The sequence below is a fragment of the Budorcas taxicolor genome, chromosome 14 (assembly GCF_023091745.1).
Source record: "Budorcas taxicolor isolate Tak-1 chromosome 14, Takin1.1, whole genome shotgun sequence".
NCBI classification, from domain to species: domain Eukaryota; kingdom Metazoa; phylum Chordata; class Mammalia; order Artiodactyla; family Bovidae; genus Budorcas; species Budorcas taxicolor.
Window position 1 is genome coordinate 82607123 of NC_068923.1, and position 26066 is coordinate 82633188.

At 37.3% G+C, this 26066-nt stretch overlaps 1 protein-coding gene across 1 annotated transcript in view; it reads right to left on the reverse strand.

Annotated features, from left to right (window-relative positions):
- The window catches only part of DPY19L4 (dpy-19 like 4), a 55377-nt gene that overhangs the window by 28951 nt on the left and 360 nt on the right, over window positions 1-26066 (reverse strand). Inside the window, exons 2-7 of the mRNA XM_052651839.1 lie at window positions 20846-20956; window positions 13196-13320; window positions 10791-10881; window positions 10397-10518; window positions 10145-10290; window positions 1654-1777 (exon numbers count right to left, since the gene is read on the reverse strand). Coding sequence (XP_052507799.1) covers window positions 1654-1777; window positions 10145-10290; window positions 10397-10518; window positions 10791-10881; window positions 13196-13320; window positions 20846-20956 — 719 coding nt within the window. The remainder of the gene's footprint in view (window positions 1-1653; window positions 1778-10144; window positions 10291-10396; window positions 10519-10790; window positions 10882-13195; window positions 13321-20845; window positions 20957-26066) is intronic.

The window sequence follows — 26066 nt, forward strand, 5'->3', positions numbered from 1 at the left end:
TTTTATTTACTTTTGGCTGCGCTGGGTCTTTGTGGCTGTGTGGGCTTTCTCTGGTTTCAGAGAATGGGGGCTGCTCTTCCTTGCGGAGTCTGGGCGTCTCATCATAGTGGTTTCTCTTGTTGTAGCATTCAGTCTCTCAGTTGCACAGGCCTGGTTGTTCCAAGGCATGTGGGATCTTTCTAGACCAAAGATCAAACCCATGTCCCTTGCTTGGCAGGCAGATTCTTAACAACTAGACCACCAGGTAAACCCTGATGTGGACTATTTTTAAAGTCTTTTATTGAATTTGTTACAATATTGCTTGTGTTTTATATTTTTGTTTTTTTGGCAGCAAAGTACATGGGATCTTAGCTCCCAGACCAGGGATCGAAACCATGCACCCTGCCTTGGAAAATTAAGTCTAAACCACTGTACCACCAGGGAAGTTCCAGAAGAATGATTTTACTAAAAATCATGTTATCTTTGGTAGGGAATTCCCTGGAAGTCTAGTGGTTAGGACTTCACTACTACCACAGAAGGCACGGGTTTCATCACCGCTAGGGAACCTAAGATGCCTCGAAGCATGGCCAAAAAAACCAAAGACATCTTTTTTTGTGGCAACAAAATTTTCACTTTAATTCAAAATAATGGTAAATATAAAGAAGCTTCAGCAGTTCATTTTGCTAAGTTACACTTTTATACAAAAACTGAAGAACTATTCTTCCCTAGAAGGCTGCACAATCTAACAGGAAAACATTCAATTAAAGACTTCCTATTATAGAAAATATTCCTCCTCAGAAAGGTCTTCACACAAGCCCAGCAAAAGAAAAATTACAAATCTAAAATGTGTTATTTTAGATAAAAAAGGAAATTCTAGTACTATAGGAAATGAAATAAAGTTTGCTATGCTCAGGACATCTGACATCCTTGAAAGAGTATATTTCAGAGATTTCACAAAGGAAACATAAGCGAATCCTATTTCCTAGCCAACCAGGTCCCTGTAGTCAGTCCCTTTTTCAGGCTGAGAATTCTTAACCCAAGACAGGCAGACACACTGTCAAAAGATTACTACATTGAAGTCAAGTTCAATATAACTGGTTGCCTTTTATAATCATATTTATTTTATGCATTTAAAATCATTACTCTGAGATGGAGTCTCTAAGCTTCACCTGATTCCTGAAAGGGTTTATGGCAGTAACAACAACGAAAGTTAAGAATCTAAACTACCCAGGACATTCTCCTGAAGCTTACCTATACCTCAATCACAGAAAACATCAGGCAAACAAAATGTAAAATGTAAATGTAAACAAAATGTGCACTGCTACCACTGCTGTCACTTGCGGTAACTTTCTAACTTCATTAACATTCTTCAACTCATGATGATTAAAGGCCATGAATGTCCCCAAAGTGAGAGAAACAGCAAAACAATGAAACATTCATTTTCTTAAGAAAATATTCTTCATATTTGTCAAGTAACTGCACTAAAACAAGTTAACATCTCCCTTCTCCTAAATATAATTTACTGTCAACCAGACTACAGAAAAAGTTACAACAAGATTATATATCATGTAGTAACTAGATTTCACTGAATATAACTTTTCATATGAATAGCTTTAAAATTATATACCACATTTGCAATACATCAGAATTGTGACAAATAAATTTGCATCTTACCTCTCCATAAGAATTTAAGTTGCTTTTTAAATAGCCTGTAAGTGCAGCAACTTGGCATGCAAAATATGGCAGTGCCCAGTTTTCTCTTAAAGGAATGGAGTGTTCAATTCTTGTTGTATCTACCCTAAAATAAACCACAGATGAACAGCAAAAGAGCAAGACATTATATTTGTGTAACACTACACTTTTCAAGGCACTTTCACACATATCTCATTGTTCTCCAGATCCTGTGAGGTAGGCATGGTCAAAGCCACCATTACCTATACAGCATCTTACAACAAATCCCTTGTTTCACTACTACCTGACCTCCCATCCAGGAAGACTCAGTGCTGCTGAGTCTGCTTAATGAATAGATGGGCCTTTGTGAGAATTTAAAAAAGCAATCTCTGCTCTGGGCAAATACAGCCTCATGCTACAAAACACAACTGGTCCAAGCACACTGGAGTTCAACCCCCATCTTCCCTTCCCTTAGAAAAGACATGGTTATCCCTCTCTAGAGGGCTATCTCCTGTGAAATTAGCAGTTCTTATACTAACTCTTATGTAAAACGAATAAGAAGCTCAAGGAAGTGGTGATTTAATCAAGTCATTAGCTAGAAGATGACACAATTAGGATTACAATGCGTTATCTTCTAATATCTACTTAACACTCCTTTCAATCAGCAGGTTATCCAAAATTAACATTACAGTAGCCCTGTATATGACAGATACTAGAGAGCTTTGAAAATTTCCAGAATCACAAACACAAAATGTTTTTGGAGGTGCCTCCTAAGTTTCTCCTGTATCAATCTTCATTGAGCGTTGTCTCCTATGCATATCCTCTACCATAGCAGACTCCCTTCCCAACAATTAAATTTGGATCTCCATAAATTCAATGGCTATTTCTCCCCCGCCACACACACAAACACAATGGTGCTATTGCTTTAAAATACTTCATGAGAATTGCTGCATAATTCTCCTAATGGAGACAAACATGCTTGCATTTATTTTGGTTCAATCAAATTGTGGTACAGGGACTTCCCTGGTGGCACAGAGGTTAAGAATCCACCTGCCAATGGAGGGGACAGAGTTCAATCCCTGGTCTGGGAAGATCCCATATGCTGCAGAGCAACTAAACCTGTGCACCTCAACTACTGAGCCTGTGAGCCTCAACTACCGAGCCCAAGTGTTCTTGGGGCCCTGAGCAACTACTGAGCCTGTGGGCTGCAAGGATTGAAACCCAAGCACCTAGAGCCTGTGCTCCGCAACTAGAGAAGCCACCACAACGAGAAGCCTGAGCACCACAACAAAGAGGAGCCCCATCTCCACGAAACTAGAGAAAAGCCACACAAAGCAATGAAGACCCAGCACAGCCACAAATAAGTAAAATTATTATTTTTTAAATTGTGGTACAGGGAATTCCCTGGCAGTCCAGTGGGTGGGACTCTGCTGTTTCACTGCCAAGTACGCAGGTTCAGTCCCTTGCTGGGGAACATTTTTTTTCATGTGGCACAGCATTACAATAGGCTACTGCTGCTGCTGCTAAGTCGCTTCAGTCGTGTCTGACTCTGTGCGACCCCAGAGACAGCAGCCCACCAGGCTCCCCTGTCCCTGGGATTCTCCAGGCAAGAACACTGGAGTGGGTTGCCATTTCCTTCTCCAATGCATGAAAGTGAAAAGTGAAAGGGAAGTCGCTCAGTCGTGTCCAACTCTTCGCAACCCCATGGACTGCAGGCTTCCTGGCTCCTCCATCCATGGGATTTTCCAGGCAAGAGTACTGGAGTGGGGCGCCATTGCCTTCACTGCTTAGCAATAAAAAGGGATGAACTATTGATACACTCAACATACGTGAATCTCAAAATGACTCTGCTGAGTGGAAGAAAAAAACAAAATTATATGCCGCCATGACTCCATTTACATAAAATTCTAGAAACTGCAAACCAATTTACAGTGACAGAAAGCAAATCATCAGTTTCCTGAAGACAGTGGAACAGCGGTAGAGGTGGGATGAGAAGAGGAACAAGGGAGAAATTACCAGACAGCACAACTAAACTCTGGGTAGTGATAACACTATACTGATTTTGTTGATGGTTTCACAAGTGTGTCTAAACATCTAAAATTATTAACTGGTACATTTTAAATATATACAGCTCATTCTATGTCAATTATACCTCAAAACTGCTAAAAAGTATTAGAAAATAAGCTGTGTTCTACGAATGTATATGTAATTGAAAATATATACACACATATATTAAAACCATGGAAGATCAAATGAAATACAAGGTGAAAAACACTTAATACAGTTTCTAGAACCTAGTAAACAGTATTAGATCTTTCCTCTTTTATAACTCTGTATGATCTATTTTTACTTAACAATATATTATGAGCATCCTTCTATAATATATATGCCCATAAACTTCAAGAACATTGAATGGTCATGGTACATAACTATACATGTTTATCATAATCTAACCAGTTCCTTCCTATTGTTATATATTACCTTGTTTTTGACTTTACCTACTACAGTTTTTAAAAACAGGAACCAATGTTTTTGTATAGTGATCATTGGTCTCACTGTTTACTTTTAATTCTTTAACCCAATTGGAATTTATTTTATTATGTATGGAATAAGTATTTCTTCTCCAGATGTGATTGCTGCAATACCATTTTGTGAATATCATGTATTCTAAAGACCACTTATTTTCAATATGATATTACTTCTGAAAATCTGTTGTGAAAGTTAGCTTTCTAAAACACAAAACAAGATATTCACATGTCATTAGTCAGCAAACAGGAAGAAGAGGATGTCTATTCTCAAGTCAGGACTTTGCCACCACTCCACCAGCCCAGAACTGGGAAGCTGGAACTGTAATCCTCACTCCAAAGACTCACTCACTACCCCTACCCAATGCACAGATCAGCACAGTGAAACCCACAAAACTGTGCACCAGAAACACTGTCTGGGAAGAGATGAGGGAAACTTCTTAGTCATTGCAGCAAAAACGGAGTAACTCTGCCAGTTCTCTACATGAACAAGCCTCCTCACAGCCCGTCCTGAATGCCCGCGCTACTCAACGTTCTTCCCCACACCACCATCCCTGGTGGGTGTAAGCCCCAGAAGGATAACAATGGGATGTGACAAAATCCAGTGAGACTTACTTTTTCTCCCCAGTGGCAGAGTCGAGCAGAGAGCAGCACAAACCAGCAGTTCAAATAATAACTACTTTCATCAACTGGGCCTATGGATATATTCCCAGAGACAGCCAACTCGGAGTTTTTGTGTTTTCATTTCAAATACATCATAGTATAAACATAATGGGAATCAACTGGATGACCACTTTGTAACTCATTATTGCCAAAAGATTTCAGGACTCACTTTCAGGTCTGTGTTAATAATCCAGTTGGTTACACAGTACTACTTCAACTGCCTTGGGTTAATCAGAAAAAAAACATGAGATGGTTTTCTTAATACTAAGTGATGTACTGCCAAGTAAAAACAAAATGTACAGATAACTATGGTAAAAAAAAAAATTTCATAATGGATAACATCAACATGAGATCTGAGTCATCTCACAGTACCCAGTCGTGTAGGTCTGCCAAACTCAAAAGAACCTAGTGAACTGGTATATGTTATTCAGTAGTGTCTGATTCTTTGTAACCCCATGGACCGCAGACTGCTAGGCTACTCTGTCCATGGGATTTCCCAGGCAAGAACACTGGCGTGAACTGTCATTTCTGTCTCCAGATGATCTTCCTGCCTCGCAGACTGAACCCGTGTCTCCTACATTAGCAGGCGGATTCTTCACCATTGAGCCACCAGGGAAGCTCCAGTACTATATACATGCTGAGCAGAAATTTGGCTTTAGCAAAATATCATTTTTCACATTAATGTTTCTAGTTAATATTTTACTAGTTTGTTACTTCATTAGTAAATTGGTTTCAATACTATCATAAATGTTTTCAGCACAAGGAGTTTGAAACATAGTTTTATGTTTTATATTTAAGTAACATCATCATTCAAATTGGGCTTCCCGGTGGTGCTAGTGGTAAAGAACCCAGCTGCCAATGCAGGAGACGCGGGTTCGATCCCTGGGTTGAGAAGATCCGCTAGAGAAGGGCATGGCGACCCACTCCAGTATTCTTGCCTGGAGAATGCTACAGACAGAGCAGCCTGGCGGGCTGCAGCCTGTGGGGTCACAGAGTCGTACACGACTGACGCGACAGCACACATGCACGCATCCTTCAGATTATTTAAGTCAGCAGACGAAACCCATGGTTATAAAGTTTTAAATACACATATGTGAAGCTTGAGAAACACTGACTTTTTATTTGCTTTTGGCTGTGCTGGGTCTTTGTTTGAATGGGCTTTTCTCTAGTCATGGGGGCCACTGTCCAGTTGTGGTTTGTAGACTTTTTACTGCAGGGGCTTCTTGTTAGAAAGCAAAGACTCTAGGATGAACAGGCTTTGGCAGTTGCAGCAGGTGGGCTCACCAGCTGTGGCTCCAGGCTCTGGAGCACAGGCTCAACAGCTGTGGCCCACCGGCTTTGCTGTTCCACAGCAAGTGGGATCTTCCTGGATCAGGGATGGAACCCATGTCTCCTACACTGGCAGGTGGATTCTTTACCACGGAGCCAACAGGGAAGCTCACAATCACTGATTTAGATTAGATATGATAAACAGTTTGGCATGTCTATGTATCATGTGTGAAAGCTGAAAAATACCTATGCAATATTAGTATCATTTCAAATAGCTATATGTTCTCTTGCATCGACATAGTTTACCTATTAGTTCCCTTATATTTAGGTTGTTTTCTAATCTTTCATTTTATTACAAATACTACTACTGAGGCAGTGAAATCTTCCCTTATTTTTAAAATTAATTTTTTGGATAAAATGAAATTCCTGGGAAAAACTGGAATCTAAAATTGAGAAACCTAATAATTCTACAAGTATCTGGAGTATACCAATAAGATTATTATAGATCCAGCACTACGTGTTACCACTGTTTTCTGTTAACTCTGCAACATGTGCATTCCTTGTATTTTACCTTTTATTAATCACCAATGGGTTTAGTAATCTTTTTTTGGCCAAAGATTAAACTTAGTATAGACTTTTAATCAGATATAATTTTTTTGCTCTTCAAATACAAAGTTGGATCCACTGAAAGTGGTTTTCTGGTATTTGAGATGAGAAGATCACTGAGGACCTAGAGCAATTTCTGTATTCTTTATACATGAAGACTGGGCTCAGATTACCCCATTTTGGTGATAAGACTATTCAGAGGGAATCATCTTACTTCTCCCCACTACTGTATACACAGTGCTACTTCCCGAAATTTTCTTGAATTTTCTAGTATGCCTACATCCTTCAATTTGAACAAACAGGAGCTATTTTACTATCCTAATTCTAATATTAAGGAACACAAAATGCCATTAAGAATACAACAAATACTCAAAATACAATGGAATAACTCATGTCTTTTTATACTTTTCCAGGCAATCATATTTAAACCAAAGCTGATGAATAAAAAAGATAGCATATTCTTTCTTGGCATTAACATATATTTTGCCATATAAAATATATACCAACGTGGGACTTCCCTGGTGGTCCAGAGGTTAAGACTGCTTCCACTGCAGGGGAGGTGGGTTCAATCTCTGGTCAGGGAACTAAGATCCCAAAGCCACGCAACATGTGGCCAAAAAAAACAAAAGAAAAATATATACCAAAAAATAAACAATGCAAAACAAACATATAAAGAAAAACTACTTGCTAAGAATTTCTAAATTGCTAAAAGATATATTTTAACAGAGATATTTCAGATTAGTTTTTCTACCTAACTCCTGTTCTAGCTACCCAGGATATATTGTGTCATTAAATAAGGCAAACAAATTATAATAAGGCAATTTTGTTATAATTCTAAGATCTTTAAAATATTTTATTTGACAGGGAATCTTATTTATCTTTTAATTGCTGTTATTTTTACATGGAAAAGTTGCCTGGTCTTCTTCTCTTTGAAATTCTGATGAAGAAAGATCTAGGGATTAAATGAAATGAGTATTAAAGCCAGCCTCCAACATGGTTCACAATAGCCCCTGACTCCTAGGTCAGGAAGATCCCCTGAGGAAGGAAATGGCAACCTCCTTCACTATTCTTACCTGAGAAATCCCATGGACAGAGGAGCCTGGCAGGCTACAGTCCATGGTGTCACAAATAGACACAACTTAGTGACTGAACAGCAAACCAGTATTAACAACCCATTAGCCACTTCCCACATTGTGCCATGGTTAATCTATATGACCAACAGAATATGGCAGAATGATGTTCTATCATTTCTGAGGTCAGGTTATAAAAGAACCTGGCTTCCACTATGACACATTCACCCCACTCTCTCTTGCATCATTCACCTTAAACCAAGTTGTGAGCAGCCCTCTGCAGAGGTCCACGAGATGAGAAACTAAGGCCTTCCAAGTCAACACCCAGTGAGGAACTGAGGCTTCCTGAAAAAGCCACACGAGTGAAAAGTAAAAATGGTCCAGGCCGGTCAAACCTTCAGATGACTACAGCCCCAACCAATTACTGACTCAATCTCACATGGAACCCTGAGCCAGAACAACCCAGATAAGCTGCTCTGGATTCCTGACCCTCAGAAATGGTAAGAGAGAATGTTGTTTGTTCTTAAGTCTTGGGCTGATCTATTATACATCAGATAGGCTAGAAAGCAATCCTTTTAGAAGGTCTCTATTTTAAATAATTGTTGTTTTGTTGCTAAGTTGTGTCCAACTATCCAATTATTTTGCAATGCCATGGACTATATGGCCCACCAGGCTCCTCTGTCCATGGGATTTCCCAGGCAAGGATACTGTAATGGGTTACCATTTCCTTCTCCAAAGGATCTTCCTGACCCAAAGATCAAACCCCGGACTCTGGCATTAGTAGGTGGGTTCTTACCACTGGGCCACCAGGAAAGCCTCCCATCCCTGTACTTTTAAGAAACATACCTGACTCATAAAAGCTGGCAAGCTATACTTGAAAACTGCTAAGGAAGGTTGTTTTGTTTTTGGCTATGCTGGGTTTTCACTGCTGCGCGGGCTTTCTCTAGCTGTGGTGAGCAGGGGCCGCGCTCTAGTTGTGGTGCACGGGCTTTCCACTGCGGTAGCTTCCTTGTTGTGGAGCATGGGCTCCAGGACACATGGGCTCAGTAGTTCAGCTCCTGGCCCTGAGCACAAACTCGGTAGCTACAGTGCAAGGGCTTAGTTGCTCAGCAGCATGTGGGATCTTCCCAGATCAGGGACCAAACCCATGTCTCCTGTAGAATCTGTGTAGGCAAATTCTTGACCACTGAGCCACCAGGGAAGGCCCTAAGGAAGATTTTTCAAATCCCTTACATCAATTGTTGCCAGCATATGACCCTAAACAAAGCCCAGTTAGAAATATAGCCCTATATCTGAATCTCAAGAACATGGAAGTATCATATTTTTCATTTGGCAGTTGCCAAAGGAAAATGTATAACAAAAGAAATGTCTCATATTCTAAAATTTAATCACATTAAGTGTTATGGGGAGAAAGTGCTGTGTAGAGAAAGTATGTTTCAAAACCTAAACAAGGATCACTGAAAAAACAAGTTTTTGACACTGACCAATGCCAAGAAAACTTCAGCCCTCTAATTCAAAGAAGCCCCATCCCCCTTCTCTTTGTACCTCACTATTAAAGAAGTGGTACTCCTCTGATCACCAAAAGGAACAGATTTATTAATCTAAAGTACACACTAATCCAAATTAATGGATTTATTAATTCATAAATTAATAAAGTGGTTGGCTTAAAACTGATATAGCTGATGTCTCTTCCTTCTTTTCATAAAGCCATGTCATCAATTTTAAATAAACAAAGAAAGAGGAGGTGTATCCATGTACGCTAATGTTGCTGTTTGGAAAAAAAAGAGAGGTAGAGGTGAGTGTTTTATTTTTCAGTTGTTGCATGACAAATGACCAGAAATGTAGTGGTTTGAAAGAACACAAATTTATTAGCTCACAAACCCAGCACAGTATGGCTGGATTCTCTGTTCTCCTAAGGCTAAGGCTAAGACTAAGGCTAAGGCTACCGTCTTCTAAGGCTAAAATCAAAGCAGCAACTGGGGCTGCAGTTCTCATCTAGGCCTGGTATTCCTTCTACAAGCTCAGTGTTTGTTGGCAGAATTCATTTCCTCCTCACTTCAATCCAGCAACAAGGCATCAAATTCTTCTCATGTTTCAAGTATCTCTGACTTCCCTTCTGTACCAGCTACAAAAAGCTGCTCACTTTTAAGGGCTCACACGATTAGAACAGGCCCACCAGGTAATCATGCCACCTTAACGTCAACTCTGCCATATAACATAACACAACCACAGGAATGATATCTCACATTCACGGGTAGGAATTAGGGGCATGCAAAGTTTGGAGGGAGGGAGCCATTTTTAGAACTCTGACTACTGCAGTCACAAAAAATTGTAAAGTTTCACTAAAAACACCTTTCTTACCTGTTAATAATGAACCATGCAACTGTTAGCATTCCTGCTAGCCAAGTTCCACTCATAAGCCAACTTGTAACAAATAAAGCAGTAACATATATTCCTTGCAATCCAAAAACAATTCCAATATAGAAATATACTGGCTCAATAATCTCCTAATTGGGGGAAAAAAGAGGAGGAGACAATAGGATGACAGTATATAATTTTGAATATTCATAAATACGTGAGAAAATGAATATTAAAGTCAAAAGAGACACATACACTGCTACCAGTTGCCTGATATAAAACGCTGGCCATAAGTTCTGGATACAGAGACATTTGCTGAACTGCATTTATAGTCTTCAGAGATACAGTTTTGTTATTGTGCGTCAGTTCATACACACCTAAAGTCAGAAACATTTTTCTCCAGGTTATTTATTCTGCTTTTATGAAAACTGAACATGTTATTCAGAAGTCATTAAATACTTTATTATCAAGAAGGATATCAAAATACAATACTCTGTGCCTTCTTTTTCCCATTTTTAAATTACCTACATAAAAAGCACAATATCTATATTCTGAGACAAACCTCCACATTCAAGAGCTCCCACATAGAAGAAAAATGCTTTATTTTAGGAAAATACTGTTATTAAATACACAGATGTAGTTATCATACCTCTTTCAAATGAAGGTGCCTTTAACATATCTTTATAATAAGAGTAATAAATGGCACTATCACCCTGAAATGTGATTTCCCGTTCAAGCTCCTAAAAGAAAATTAAATGATTATTTAAATACTCAGTGACTTAAATTTCAACTGTGATCTTTTTCTCTCCTCATATTTCAAATTAATGTTATTTATTTATCCTTTTATCCAAAGACATATTTGAATTTTCCTTTAATCACTAGTGGCCATATTAATAAGGTTAAACTTTTCCATAATCTGGCAATCACTTTAATGAAACACCTAAGGTTTAAACTGGATTATAACTCATAAGTTATCTGCCTATTATATATAAGAAAAATCTAGAAGGAAAACCCAAAGTATTATCATAGGAGCACAAGAATAGTATGGCAGGTAATAAAAAATGACAGCTGAAGTATCACAAGTCCATAATAAAAATATAAGTTTAAGAAGAAAGTATTATTTTTCTATTACTATTCCATTTCCCTATGTATCCAGAAAAGCAAGCCCATAATTAGGGTTTAGAAGAGCAGCAGATAACTAATCCGTGATTTTCAAATGAACTTCCAGAAAAGTAAATAAATTTTAGAATTCCTAAACTGGGCTATAACAAACCAAGAATATAGGTAGTCAAAAACACTGAAATCTGTGCTTTTCATGATGAATCAAACTTTCACAAATCAATAATCTTTTAAACAAAAGTTATTTTCACAAGTAATTTTATCATAATTTGATAAAATTGTATCATATCATTATACAAATGCTATCAGAGCAGTTTCCCCAAAGTTTGATCAATAGAACTTCTTAAGATTAAGGGGTATTACCTCAAAAGAATTCTGTGGTTAAGTAAGTTGTATAAAGGCTAGATTAAAGAAAGTTAAATGAATTTACCAGATCTAGAGCCCTTTTTTCAAGCTCTTTTTTTCTCATTTAGAGTTTACTAGTTTAAATAAATTTCCTGAAAATCATTTTTTATGAATGGATACAGGATTTTCTTTCTACAATTTCAAAGATGTAAACTCTTAATCAGTGCTTCTCAAATTAAATGTGCATATAAATTCCTAAAGATCTTATTCAAACACAGATTCTGATTCTAAAGTATGGCCTGAGAACCTGCAACTCTGAAAAAGCTCCCAAATGATGCCAATACCCCTGACTCATCACAATGCTCTGGAAAACAAAGTTCTTCATGTATGTCTTCTAGATTACCAAACCTTTGCTGTTCTCAATTCTGCCTACGTAACAGAATCATGTAGGAAGACTCTGTGCAATACTGACCCCAGATACTCTCTCTGCTTCATCTAAGAATCTGTGTTAGTTTTTAAATCATCCCAGATGACTCTACTGCACATTCAGTGTTGAAAACTACTATTTTCAAGGAAATAGGCTATGCAATAGTCTTGGTCAAATCAATACAGATGAGTAATTATTCAGTTAAATGTTTAGGTGTTGTTAGATAAATCAATGTCTGAAAAACATATAGTCAGCTTGACTACTCGCTCAAAAATAAGAACACCAACAAAAGAGTTTCCCCTAAAACAAAAACAAAAAATCTTTGAAGTCAAGTAGTAACCCTGTGAACTTTGCCAATGCATATTACAGATATATGTGACTACAAAGATAAGTTGAAAACAAACTTATTCAAAGGCCAAATGAATTATGAATATAACCATAGCAAACGTCTGTGGGTTACACAGGATTTAAAACCAAACATGAAACATACTAATATGAGGCAACATTTTAATAAATACCATTATGTCTGCTAATCATTTTCAGCACCTCCAGACATTCTAATCATAGAATCCAAAAATTAAAATATTTTGATGCTGAAATGTCCACAGACTGTTTCATAAATGTCAACTACCAAAACTACTAAAAAGCTGACTAGACTTTATAACATTTCACTGTCATCAAAAAAGTTCCTGATAAATTTGCTGTGTGTGTGACTCAGGGAACAGGGGCTCTGTGACAGGTTGAAGGGTGGGATGGAGAGGGAGATGGGAGGGAGGTTCAGGAGGGAGGGGACATGGGTGTACCTATGGCTGATTCACATTGATGTCTGACAGAAAACAACAAAATTCTGTAAAGCAATTATCCTTCCACTAAAAAAAATTTTTTTAAGTCCCTGATAAGTCAATTGCATGAAGAAAAGCACCCTCATTGTTTCTATTCTGTGACCTTGAAATACAATCTATTATACCTTTCAGGCTGATACCATGACTCAAAATAGCTTCTATACCATTTTGTTCCTAATGGCTTACAGCCACAACATAAGAAAACACTTATCATATTACCATGCATTTTTATGGTAATAAAACCCCCTGGGAAATGCATCTTTAAAATTAATATTAAATATTGAAGCAAATGTTCATATGCTCAACATTCTTTCTTCTTACCTGCCTGTTGGAAAACCAGAATTTCCGTTCATGATATGCTGATAAATAGAGCGCATATATCATACCACTAGTAACTGCTGCAAGACAGCCAATGAATATCTTTGCAAAGCGCTGAAATAATATATCTGAAAAGGCATATTAAAAGTAATCAGTGATGGATGACATTAATATGTATGCAATTCTATTAAAAAGAAAAAGTAATCAAAAGTAGTATGCATCCTTGATGTGGTTTGACAAAAGTGGCATTCTAACTCTGTGGTCTTCCTACCCAACACACATAATCCCTGTCTAATCACTAGAAAAACAGCAGTCAAATTCCAACAGAGGGGTATCCCACAATAAACCTGGTCAGTACTCTGCCAAACTGTCAAGGTCATCAAAAATAAGGGAAGTCTGAGAAATTGTCACAGCCAAGAAAAGTTTACGGAGACATTATAACTACATGTAATGTGGTATCCTGAATGTGATCCCTTATTTTTTAACAGAAAAGGACATTAGATGAACACTAAAGAAAGTATGGACTTTAGTTAACATATTGAGGGCTTCCCAGGTGGCGCAGTGGTAAAGAATCCGCCTGCCAACGCAAGAGAGGCGAGTTCGATCCCTTGGCTGGGAATATCTCCTAGAAGAGGAAATGGCAACCCACTCCAGTATTCTTGCCTGGGAAATCTCATGGTCAGAAGAGCCTGGTGGGTTACAGTCCATACAGTTGCAGAGAGTCAGACACGACTGAGCAACTGAGCAAACAAGAGTATTCCATCAACCACTTCAAAAAAAAAAATGTATCTAAAGTGACTGAAAGCAACTATACTCTAATAAAATTAATAATATATATTATTGATGCTAAAACAAAAATAATATATCAATAAAATGGTTCATTATTTGTACCAAATGAACCATACTAATAATAAATTCTTACCGGGGTGTGCAAGATAGGAACTCTGTACTATACTATCTACTCAATTCTTCTATAAATTAAAAATAGTTTTTAAAATTCAAGCCTATCAGGGACAGCAGAGCCTGGTGGGCTGCCATCTACGGGGCCGCACAGAGTTGGACACAACTGATGCAACTTAGCAGCAGCAGCAGCACGGTAGAATGGATACATGTATATTATACATATTATAGATATACATAATATACAATGGATTCATGTATATTATGGCTGAATTTCTTCAGTATTCACCTGAAAGTATCACAATATTGTTTGTTAACTGGCTATACTCCAATACAAAAGAAAAAGTTTTAAAAAAATAAATACATAAAAGTCTTATCAATTCAAAAAAAGGAGTAAACGGAATGTACTACCAAATATCTGGGGGAAAAAAATACAGGTTCATTTAGAATTACTATCCCTTTTTTTTTTCCTTATCAAGTAATTTTTTATTGAGGAATACTTTACACACTACAAATTATAGCTCTTTGAATTATACAAGGTAATGACTGTTGATGATTACATATTTAAAACATCATACATAACTGTTACATATATATATGTATGTAAATACTTCTTGTCAAAAGCATAGAACACATTTGAATTTTCTACACACAGGATGATTTAGCCCTTCTACAGCTATTTAGATTCAGTATAATAATAAATACCATATGACTTCACCTATATGTGTTATCTGAAAAAAATGAAAAGAACATAACAAAGCAGAAAGAAAGTCAGGTACAGAGAACAGGTGGTTGCCAAACAGCAGAGAAGTGGGGGGGATGAAGAAATAGGTGAAGGGGATTATGACATACAAACTTCTAGCTGCAAAATAAATGAAGCACAGATATGAAATGTACAGTGTGGGGACTATAGTCAATAATTATATATCTTTTTTAAAAAAACTTTTAATTTTACTTTGGAGTATAGGCAATTAACAATGCTTTGATGGTTTCAGGTACACAGCAAAGCAACTAAGCTGTACATATACATGTATCTGCTCTCCCCCAAACCCCGCTCCCATTCAGGCTGCCACATAACACTGAGCAGGGTTCCCAGGGATACACAGTAGGCCTTTGTTGGTTATCCATTTTAAACACAGCAGTGTGTCCATATCAATCTCAAACTCGATAACAATTCCTCCCGGCCACTGTCCCCCTGGTAGACAGAATACATCTTTGTATGGTACCAGATGGCAAGGTGACTTACGGTGGTCATCATTTTGAAATCTACAGAACTACTGATTCACTATGTTGTATAACAGGAACTAACATATTGTTGTAGGTCAATTATACTTCAAAAACAAATTCAGAGAGAAAAAGATCAGACTTGTGGTTACCAGAGGTGAGAGGTGGGGAAGAGGGAACTGAATGAAAGTAGTCAAAATGTACAAACTTCCAGCTGTAAGATAAATAAGTACTAGGGATACAATGTACTATATGGTATATATAATTAATACTGCTATGTTATACATGAAAGCTGTTAAGAAAGTAACGCTTAAGAGTTCTCAAGGAAAAAAATGTTATATTTCTTTAATTCTGTAATTTCTATTTAATTGTTTCTAATGAACTTTTGTGATAATTATTCCATGATGTATGCAAGTTAAATCATTATGCCTATACAGTGCTGTATGTCAATTATATCTCAATAAAACTATAGGGGGAAAAAAAAGATTCAGTAAATTAAGCCCAGGCCTCAAGGTCCAATGCCCAGTGTTATGTTACTGAATGACTGACAGGTTTGTAAAAACAAACCTGCTGACTTACTAATTTAGCTAAACTAAAACTGCAGCTTAATAAATTATTTAATAAATACTGGTATGCACAGCACATTAGAGACATTAAATACTAGCTAGATATCAGTAAACTAGTGAGAATTATATTAAAAATGCTTGAAAGATACTACCCAATAAATCAAATATTAGAATCAGAGAATTTCCTAGCGATTCAGTGGTTAGGACTTTGTTTTCACTGCTAAGGGCGAGGATTCAATACCTGGTCAGGGAACCAAGATCCCACAAGTCATTTGACTTGGCCAAAGATGAAAATAAATATGTAAATAAATGTTTTTTAGAAAGAATCAGCATGACACAATTATTTTACAATTACTGTTTCCAGTAACAAATGGAAAGCATTTGCCCTGGCACAAAGCAAGAGATAAGTAAATAATAGTTATTATTACTGGGCTATAAAAGCATAGTTGCAAAAATATATAAGATAGTTAATTAAAGCAGTGTTGACACAACGTAACCTATAAAAAGACCACAAGAAAACTTACCTAACATGGTAATTTGGTAAAAGTACTAAACGTATCTTTTCCTGTATCTTTTTTTTTTTCCCTCTATCTTTTAAATTAATTCCTAGACAATGAAAATTAATCCTGATAATCAAGGGCTATTACAAAAAATACATTCAAGCAAATCCTACATATAAATGCCTTACCTTAGTACTATTTTGTTTGTGAAGATTCTGTAGAGTCAAAGCTGGAATCAAGCTATCAGTGTTCAGTGTATAAGTATATACGTTTTAGGAAAAATAAAGAGCTCTGGGTCCTGGAAATTATTTACTTAAAAATTATCATGGGAGTTCCCTGGTGGTCTAGTGGTTAGAATTCTGGGCCTTCACTGCCATGGCCCAACCACGGTTCAATACCTGGTTAGGGAACTGAGATCCAGCAAGCTGTGTAGCATGGCCAAAAAAAAAGAAAAAATTACCATTTAAAATTGGAAAACTGGAAAGTAAAGGACTGATTTCCAGTTAAGTTACATTAGTCACAAACAGGCCTAATCAAAAAACTTCTGTATGTTTCAACCCAAGTTAACTCCCTTATACGGAACTGAGATCCCATAAGCCACATAGCCAAAAAAAAAAGAAACATAGTATTCAATTTCACAAAAAGTAAAATAAACAAAAGAAAAAAGTACAAATACACTGAAAAAATATAAGCAGTACAATAGCTATTATCTAGTAGTTCTTGCCTGGAGAATCCCTGGGACGGCGGAGCTTGATGGGCTGCCGTCTATGGGGTCGAGCAAGAGTCGGACACGGACTGAAGCGACTTAGCAGCAGTAGAATTACACATATATTTTATTTTTATTATACTTTTCTCCATTTTCACATTTTTGATCCTAAAAACACATTTTTGTAGTTGGGGGAAAATACTGTTCTATAGTAGCTATCTCTAAATTGCTTAATAGAACAATTGCTTATACTGCATTTTCCAAAACATATTAAATGATCACTGTATTAGTTGGCTTTGCTGTAGTGAAGAAGTGACCCCCATACTTCCAATGGCTTAGAAAACAAGTATTTGTTTCTCACTCATGTTACTATGGATTTTGGATCAGCAGTCACTCCCCACTCAATTCCAGATTTTAGATTAGCTGTGGCTCCTCTTGTATCTTCAGAGTTCCAGAATGGAATCAGTCCCTATTTGGGACATGCTGTTCTCATTACAGAGGAAAAGATCAGAACAGGCAAAAACATATAATGCCTCTTCCAATTTCTGATTAGAACAAGTACACTGCTACTTTAACTCACAGTCCATTGGCTCAGCAACTCACATATATAAACCTGACAATGGGGTAGGGAAGTACACGCTGTTTCAGAGAGGCACTCCAAATCAACACAATAATGGGAAAGAACATACAACACATTTTCAGGGAAGGGAGAAAATATTTGTGAATAACTGAAGAATCCATCAGGGTTTGCCCCGTTCATCACAAATATGTACTTCCCTTCAAAGGCAAAAATCACTTACTCCTCAGGAAAGATACCCTAAGAGCAGAGCAGCCTATTCGGCCTGCTTCCTGAATGTAGAAAGTTAGGAATTCAAACATCATTTCAAGACATGAATAGCTGGGTTCTTCTTAACCTAGGCTGGCAGCTCTGTTGACAGTATGTATCTCTCTAAGCTTAGCCGTCAATTTGCCTAGGTATTTACCTAAGAGAAATAAAAATTGTTGCTGTTGTTTAGTCGCTACGTCATGTCTGAATCTTTGTGACCTCATGGTCTGTAACCCACCAGGCTACTCTGTCCATGGGATTTCCCAGACAATACTGGAGTAGCTTGACATTTCTTTCTCCAAGAGAAATAAAAACAGATGTCCACAAAAAGACTGGTACAAGTTTTCATAGCAGCCTTATTCATAATAGCTAAATCTTGGAAATTACTCAAATATCCAACTAGAAAAGCAGGAATAAACTCTTACAGCAAGATGAACGAATCTCAAAATGATTACATTTTAAGGATAACATATTGAACTAAGTGAAAGAATCCACACACAAAGGCATATATGTTGTGTGATTCTATTTACATGAAATTCTACAACATGCAAAGTTAATCAATATTGAAAAATATCAGAAGAGTGGTTGTTTTAGGGGGCACAGGAGAACTCTACTGGAAAGGGATACAAAAGAACTTTCTGGGATAAGGGAAATGTTATATATCTTAATTGTATTCAAGTACCAAAACTGACTTAATACCTATGATTCTGTGCATTTTATTGTTAAGTTGTACCTTAATTTTACAAAATTAAATCATTCATTTTTGCAAAGAAAAAAACAATTTTATTGGTTTTTTACCTACTTGATTCCAGTCAGCTCTGTTCTCCAATAACTACCCCAAATTTTTCTTTTAGATATGCCTCTCTTAGAGGTTTAACTACATGTATTTTGAACTAATCAAGCTTTGCTTATTTGTCACAAAAGCCACACCTTTTGTTCTTTTCCCGAGTGCTTTATTCAACTGAAAGGAGTTACTAGGAACTACTTTAAACCTCATACATTTTAACAGACTAAGTGACCAATCATGCCGTTGATTTGGTCATTGCCCTAAGGATTCATCTTTATCAGTCTTTGTTACTTAAAGTATTTCTCAATTTTATGATTTACTACTTGAAAAGACAAACAATACTAACTTCAACACTACAAGTCTCAGAAATTTTGGACTCTTATTTTCCTGTACATGTCTGTTGGCAAATGGGCCAGTTCTGTTCTAATGGATCTCTTTCCTGCAATCAAAGCAGTTCATAATCAAGGTACTCTAGTAATAATCTCTTTTGTGATCTTGTTATCTAAAGTAATAAAAACAAAAGTTAGTACTAGAATTGTAACTATTCACAAGAAACAGTTTTATAAAATGATTTATCACACATATGATATATTATTATTTTCCATCTCCCAAAATGTTTATCTTATTTGAACAAATTTATATAAATTGGCTTTGAACTCCCTTTGGGAAGAATCTATTGGTAAAAGCTGTTCAGCTCCTAAGGATGGCATATTCTCCAGAGCCACTTTCAGATATGGTTCAGGAGGATAATGGAAAAGGAAGGACCTTCAGAGGATAAAGCCAAGGACCACAAAGAACAATGAACTGGGCAACTACCCCCAAGGAAAACAGCTAGTGACTAATCAAGAAACGTTCCCTTCTCCAGAGGAGGAAGACCCCCAGTGTTTAATGTATCTCTTACTCTTCCTCTTTCTGAATGGAAGCATTTATTTTGGTTATCCTGTCTCCAACCAAAAATGTATAATGGAAAAGTGGACATGTACAGAAAAGATTACCATAGCAGGCTTCTAACTGCTTTGCTAAGAAAAGCCTGCTTAAAAAAAAGAAAAGCCTGCTTAAAAGCTAAGCTCTTGGTAGGTCTCTGGGAACCTGGATTTCCAAAGGTTTCACATCATTTGCTAATGAGTGATCTACTGTGTCTAACTTATTTGTGCAAACAGTATGCTTCACACCTACTGCTTTCTTTCTAGGAGTCTAGAACTTTTGCATGCATTAAGCAGAGGTTACATGATCAGCCACCACTAAAAATCCTGAGCAGAGTTGTTAATAAGCTTCCCAGGCAGACAAAACAACAAATTGAGGCTGAAGGAATTATGCATGTCCTATGTGTCCTGGAAGCTTTTGCCCATATCCCTTTTCCCTTTGCTGATTTTGTTTTGGATTGTTCAATCTCTAAACACAGGACTGGGTTTGGGGACCCCTGACACAGAGCAAGTAACTTGTTTTTTCAATTCTTTTGGATCAGAATGAGTCAGAGCTAACTGTGAATAGACCCTATAAGATGACCTTAGGTTCAAGACTGATGCCCTCACTAGGTAAGACTGAGTGTCTTCCTTGGAGTCGGGGAGGTATCAAGTATACTCTGTCTGAGGGAGAGAAATAAATATTTATGACCAAAAGGCCAGAATGTGGTAGACTATTATTATTACTCCCAACTACTTTGTCCTTTCCTGGAAAGATTTTTCATCCCTGCCCATTACCACGTGACTTGTTGTGCATCCTGTAGTCAGAATAAACTTCTCCATCCCATGGCCTGGATTGACTGGATGACTTCTTTGGGCCAATAGAATGCAAGTACAAGTGACAGTGTGCAGTTCAGCAAAACCTTTAAGAGGCGCTGCATGACTCTGCCTGTCTCCTGCTCTTTTTCTCTGCCACAAGAACACATTCCAAATAGAGACTGTTCCTTCAGGACACATGAAGCTTCATCAGCCAACCGACAGCCACAATATGCAAGTTAATCAGAAATAAACGCTTTCTGTAAGCCAGGGACACTTAGGAATTGTTCTACAGCACAACCTAATGAAAGATGATTGATACCACCACATACTTAAGACAAAATTAATTTATAATTTAAAATATTACTGTAAAATATACAACATAACTATTTTTATAATAGCGAAAAACCTCCAAATCTAACTTACATTTTGGAGCTCTTTCAGGAACTGGAGTGTCATTGATTTTCTCTTCTTTGGCAGATTCTTTATTTTCTGAAGACTTTGGCTTTTTTCTTTGGCGCAGTTCTATAGCTGGTCCTTAGAATATTTGAGATGTTATTGCAATGTGTGTAACAAATTATTCTGTCTGTATCTTGAACTGATTTACCTTTATTATACTAAGGCAAAAGTCCCATGAAGAACTATTAGTACCAAAGATAACTCTTTTCATAATTATTTTAGCACTCCCTACAAAACAAACATTCCTACAAACCAAAAGACAATATAAGTTCTGCCTCCAATTCATGCTTTCAGAGTCTTATTGATAAACTGAGCTCTTCTCTTGAGATGATGCTATTTTCAAAACATCCTAAAATAAGTAAACTCTTCCAGAATGACTAGAGAACAAAGTGTTATTTAATAAACTGGCTTATTTTTCAAGTTACCTGAGAGTATCATAGGCATTATTCATGAATTAACAATTTTTTTTAAATAAAAATATTATAAAATAAATTGATCATAAAATTATACTTCATTTGTTTAAAATCCTGAAGGTTCTACAGAATTTCACAGTGCTGTGTTATCATTATCATTCTACAGTCTTAGATGTTTAGGTATCAGAAAATAGGCTGAACCTACAAAAATCCCTGTATTTGGGAAGCTCTCAGAAATTTTTCCAATATTCCATTATCTACTATTTCTACAACCGATTAAAATAAATGTAATGCAGAAAGTACTTTCAAATCAGTAAACTAAACTCCAAATTAAACAAGAATTTACTACATTCTCCCTAATTACTCTTCCTCCCTAGTTAATTATGAGGCAGACTGTGCCATGTAGGTATAGAACACCATCATGGGCTGTCAAGGTTTAAGGTGGTACAAGAATTTATCTCTTTCCTATAGAAGCAGGTTTTGCTGCTGTTAAGTCGCTTCAGTCGTGTCTGACTCTGTGCGACCCCATAGACGGCAGCCCACCAGGCTCCCCCGTCCCTGGGATTCTCCAGGCAAGAACACCGGAGTGGGTTGCCATTTCCTTCTCCAATGCATGAAAGTGAAAAGTGAAAGTGAAGCCACTCAGTCGTGCCCGACTCTTCGCGATCCCATGGACTGCAGCCTACCAGGCTCCCCCATCCATGGGATTTTCCAGGCAAGAGTACTGGAGTGGGGTGCCATTGCCTTCTCCATAGAAGCAGGGTTTAATGAGTCTAAAAAGAGAAGTCAAAAAAGGAGAAATGAATTAGCTACTATTGCTGATATCAGATGGCTAATTCTAACTTAACTGTGGAAAATGAATAAAATTTGTTTTAAAAAAGTTTCAAAGCAAATCTGTATGTTTGTTAAAATGTCTTTCAACAACAAAAAAAAATGTCTTTCAACACTGACATACTGAGGGAAAAAAAATACTATATACTTAGTGGCTTCTGTCTGACTAGTCTAAATTTTAACCATTTTTATATCATTTATTCTTTATTTTATAATCATGTTAAGTAGCAAAGTCAGTGAACAGATTGGAAAATGACATCATTAGAAAAGCCATACCATGGATATTGAGCATTTTTGCATACAAATCTGGGACAAATAATAAATACTATTATATTCCTCATTTATGATTTCCTTTTAATTTTGCTATGGGTTAAAACGAAAGTTAAAAGCAGTCAACAAGAATGAAAATTTATGTAAAGCCAAACAAAGTCTTTTGTTGCAAGTGATCATTTTAAATTTTATTGAAAAAGAACACAGGGCTTCCCTGGTGGTCCAGTGGTTAACAATCTGCCTGCCAATGCAGGAGACATGGGCTTGGTCCCTGGTCCAGGAAGATTCCACAGGCCATGAGGTAACTAAGGCCGTGCACCACAACTACTGAAGCCTGAGCACCATAGAGCCTACGTCCCACAACAAGAGAAGCCACCACCATGAGAGGCCCTGCACCACAATTGGGGAGTAGGCCTCCACCCCACAACCACAGAAAGCCCAGCAAGAAGAAGCAACATAGTCAAAAATCAAATAAATACATAAACAAATTTTAAAAAGAATGTAACCACAAGTAGACACACATCCATGATTAAACAAGTTAAAAAATGTAATTGGGTAATTTCAGAAATCAAGTAAACAAATCTACTGAAATTTAAAGTGTTAGTCACTCAATTGTATCCAACGCTTTGCAGCATGGTGGACTAGAGCCCGCCAGGTTCCTCTGTCCATGGGATTCTCCAGGCAAGCATACTGGAGTGCTTTGCCATTTCCTTCTCCAGGGGATCTTCCTGACCCAGGGATCAAACTCAGGTCTCCTACACTGCAGGCTGATTCTTTTCTGTCTGAGCAACCAGGCAAGCCAAACAAAATATGTGACCAATGAGTTAGATAGGGCTTTTTTTATTACACAAAGTCTAAAAGTATGCATTTAAGATAACGATAACTTGGAAAGGATGAGGATATTCACAGAAAAGTGTTCTTCACAAAAAGCTATCATTTTTCTTTTTAAAAAAATTTCTCTATAAAATGAATCACTTTACAGAGATTTTAATAGAGTGTGCACACACATGGGTTTTTTTGTTTTGTTTTTTTGCATCCATGCTGCACAGGATGCGGGATCTTAGTTCTCTAGGGATCAAACCCATGACCCCTGAAGTGGACACTCAGAATCCTAAGCAATGGACCTCCAGGGAATTTCAGTACTATTTTCTTGACTCTAAAATGTCATATATTTTAAGACACTATTTAATAATAGTTTTTCAAGAGGAAAACAAACAAAACAAAACACTACCATATTAAATACCTGCATTGATTTTAAGACATGCCAATTTCAGTGGCATTAAACTGTGGGAGCAAAAAGTACTATTTAGGAAATACAGTAACCTTTTTAACCAATCTCTTCCATCTTGTTCCTAAACTTTTTGCCTGTGACTATAAAACGAAACTGACTGGATGCAAATTTTACCTCATTTTCTTTATGTTGATCTTTTAACTTCATAATTGACAGACAAAGCCCAGAATCCCTAGGTGGATAAGCAACAAAGACCAAAGCAGTGGCTAAACCAGATTATTCATTCTGATAGGAAAGCTCTGGGTTAGAATTCAAGTTTTCTTTTCGCTATCTTATAATTTTAGCATTGTAAAGAAAAAGTCCAGTAAATAAAAATGATAACACAGCCACAGGAACAACCTACTATTTCAGTCTCTGGCTCTGTGATCTTCACATCATACAGTTAACAAGGCTACAAATAGGCTTTCAAATGTCCATCTAGACTATACATAGCAGTTACCAAGAAAAGTGTGAATACTGCTCTACTCAAAGCTGTCACTTTCTTTGCTCTAACATTTCTTCCAGGATATACAAATACAATACCATGACTCTCTACAGCATCAAGAGAAGATGAGATTCCCAAAGAGTATTTACTTAGAGAAAACATAGGACAAAGAAAAGGGTCCAAGTGAAGTGAATGATAAGCAAAAAAGCAATATAGAAAACATGTGTATACAAGTAAAATAGACTAGTCAAATTTTAATACAGTGAATACAAATAACATGCATTTTGAAAAAGTATGGAGTGCCTAATAAACATTAAGTACTCAGAATAATGCCTAGCACATAGACATGTTTATTATAAATAACATTACTAGATTACAATAAATAAGAATTTAATTACTAGTTGTTGCTGTGCTCAGTCATGTCTGACTCTCTGTGACCCTTTGGGCTGTAGCCCTCCAGGCTCCTCTGTCCATGGGATTTTTCAGGCAAGAATATTGGAGTGGGTTGTTATTTCCTCCTCCAGGGGATCTTCCCAACCCAGAGATCCAACCCATATCTCCTGTGTCTCCTGCATTGCAAGCATATTCTTTACCTGCTGAGCCATTGGGGAAGCACACCTAACACATTAGACAGCCAAATATTTATGGAATTAAAAGTCTGTTGAATGAAACTATAACTTAAAACTTCAATGCATTAATTATTCCAAGTAAGAGGTATTTCATTCCTTTGGATTATCTGTCGTTCTACAAACAAAGTCATTTTTCACTTTATATCACGGAAGTAAATTTCACAAACTTGTATGGCTTATGAAATCACAACTGGTTCCACATCATATCTGTTTAGTTAGGTCTAACTTTAACCTGTTAAAACAATTCCTCATTAGCATGATATATAATATTAAAGACTTTTAGTACTGCAGTTTTAATTTTTTTATGCTTTAAGTGCTCATGGAAACATATAAGTGAGCTTATCAACCCACCCCAAGATTTGCAGGTAGTTAGAAAAGTAAAAAATATGAAAAAATCTGTCACATATACTGGAACCAAAGATAAAACCAAGGCGACAAACAGAAATACATTCTTTCTTACCAACTACAAAGAATTCAGTTTTGAAGCTGTTTTTAGGTACAGTGTCTTAAATTAGACCAGTTTTAACCCAGAAAACTTAAGGAGGAGGAGGAGGCAAATATGAAGCAAGACTGGGCGCAGGAACAGAGCAGCAAGTCACAGAGCAAACAATTCTTAATTTTTTTTAAACTGTTTTCCATTGAATTCTTCAGACTCCCTTCTTGCATTCCTGGTTTAGCAAGGCTTCAGTCTAAACAGATCACGTTCACAACCCTCCTCAACAAGGTTAAAAAGTCATATTTTCCAGAATGAAAAGTCTAACTGCTCAGTCAGGCGATATCATTACATCTATGCCTGAAAGCACCATGCCTATTATGAACATGTGACACAAATGTTTCCTAGAACATCTCTCGCTGGCGAAGTTCCGCCCAGCTCCCCATTTTTCTCTCATACCTATCAACTTCTGTGAATCAATACTGAGTGAGCTGTCTTGGCAGTGGCCCTGAAGACGTGGAAAGCTTTCTCCAGCCCACCTACTTTCACTCTCAAAGCACTCCGGGCTTCCGGATCCCCCCAAAGGCACCCAGTCCTTCTCCCTGTGCCGTCGCCCCCTAAACCTGTAAATGAAATTGGCTGACCTTCACTCTTCCGTTTCTGCTTCTTCGTCTCCTCCCAATCCACCTCATTACCCCTTTCATCCCAAACCCTTGCCTCTTTCTGTCCCCACCTTGGCGTGCGGCTCCTCTTACCCAGGGGTGACCTGGTCAGCACCCACAGACGTCTCAGGAGCGCACTCAGCCCGAGGGGCACTCGGCAACACGACTTTCACTCCCGAAGGAGACACTCAGCACTCGCACCGACATCTTCTCAACCCGAGTCTGTCCCCCGCTC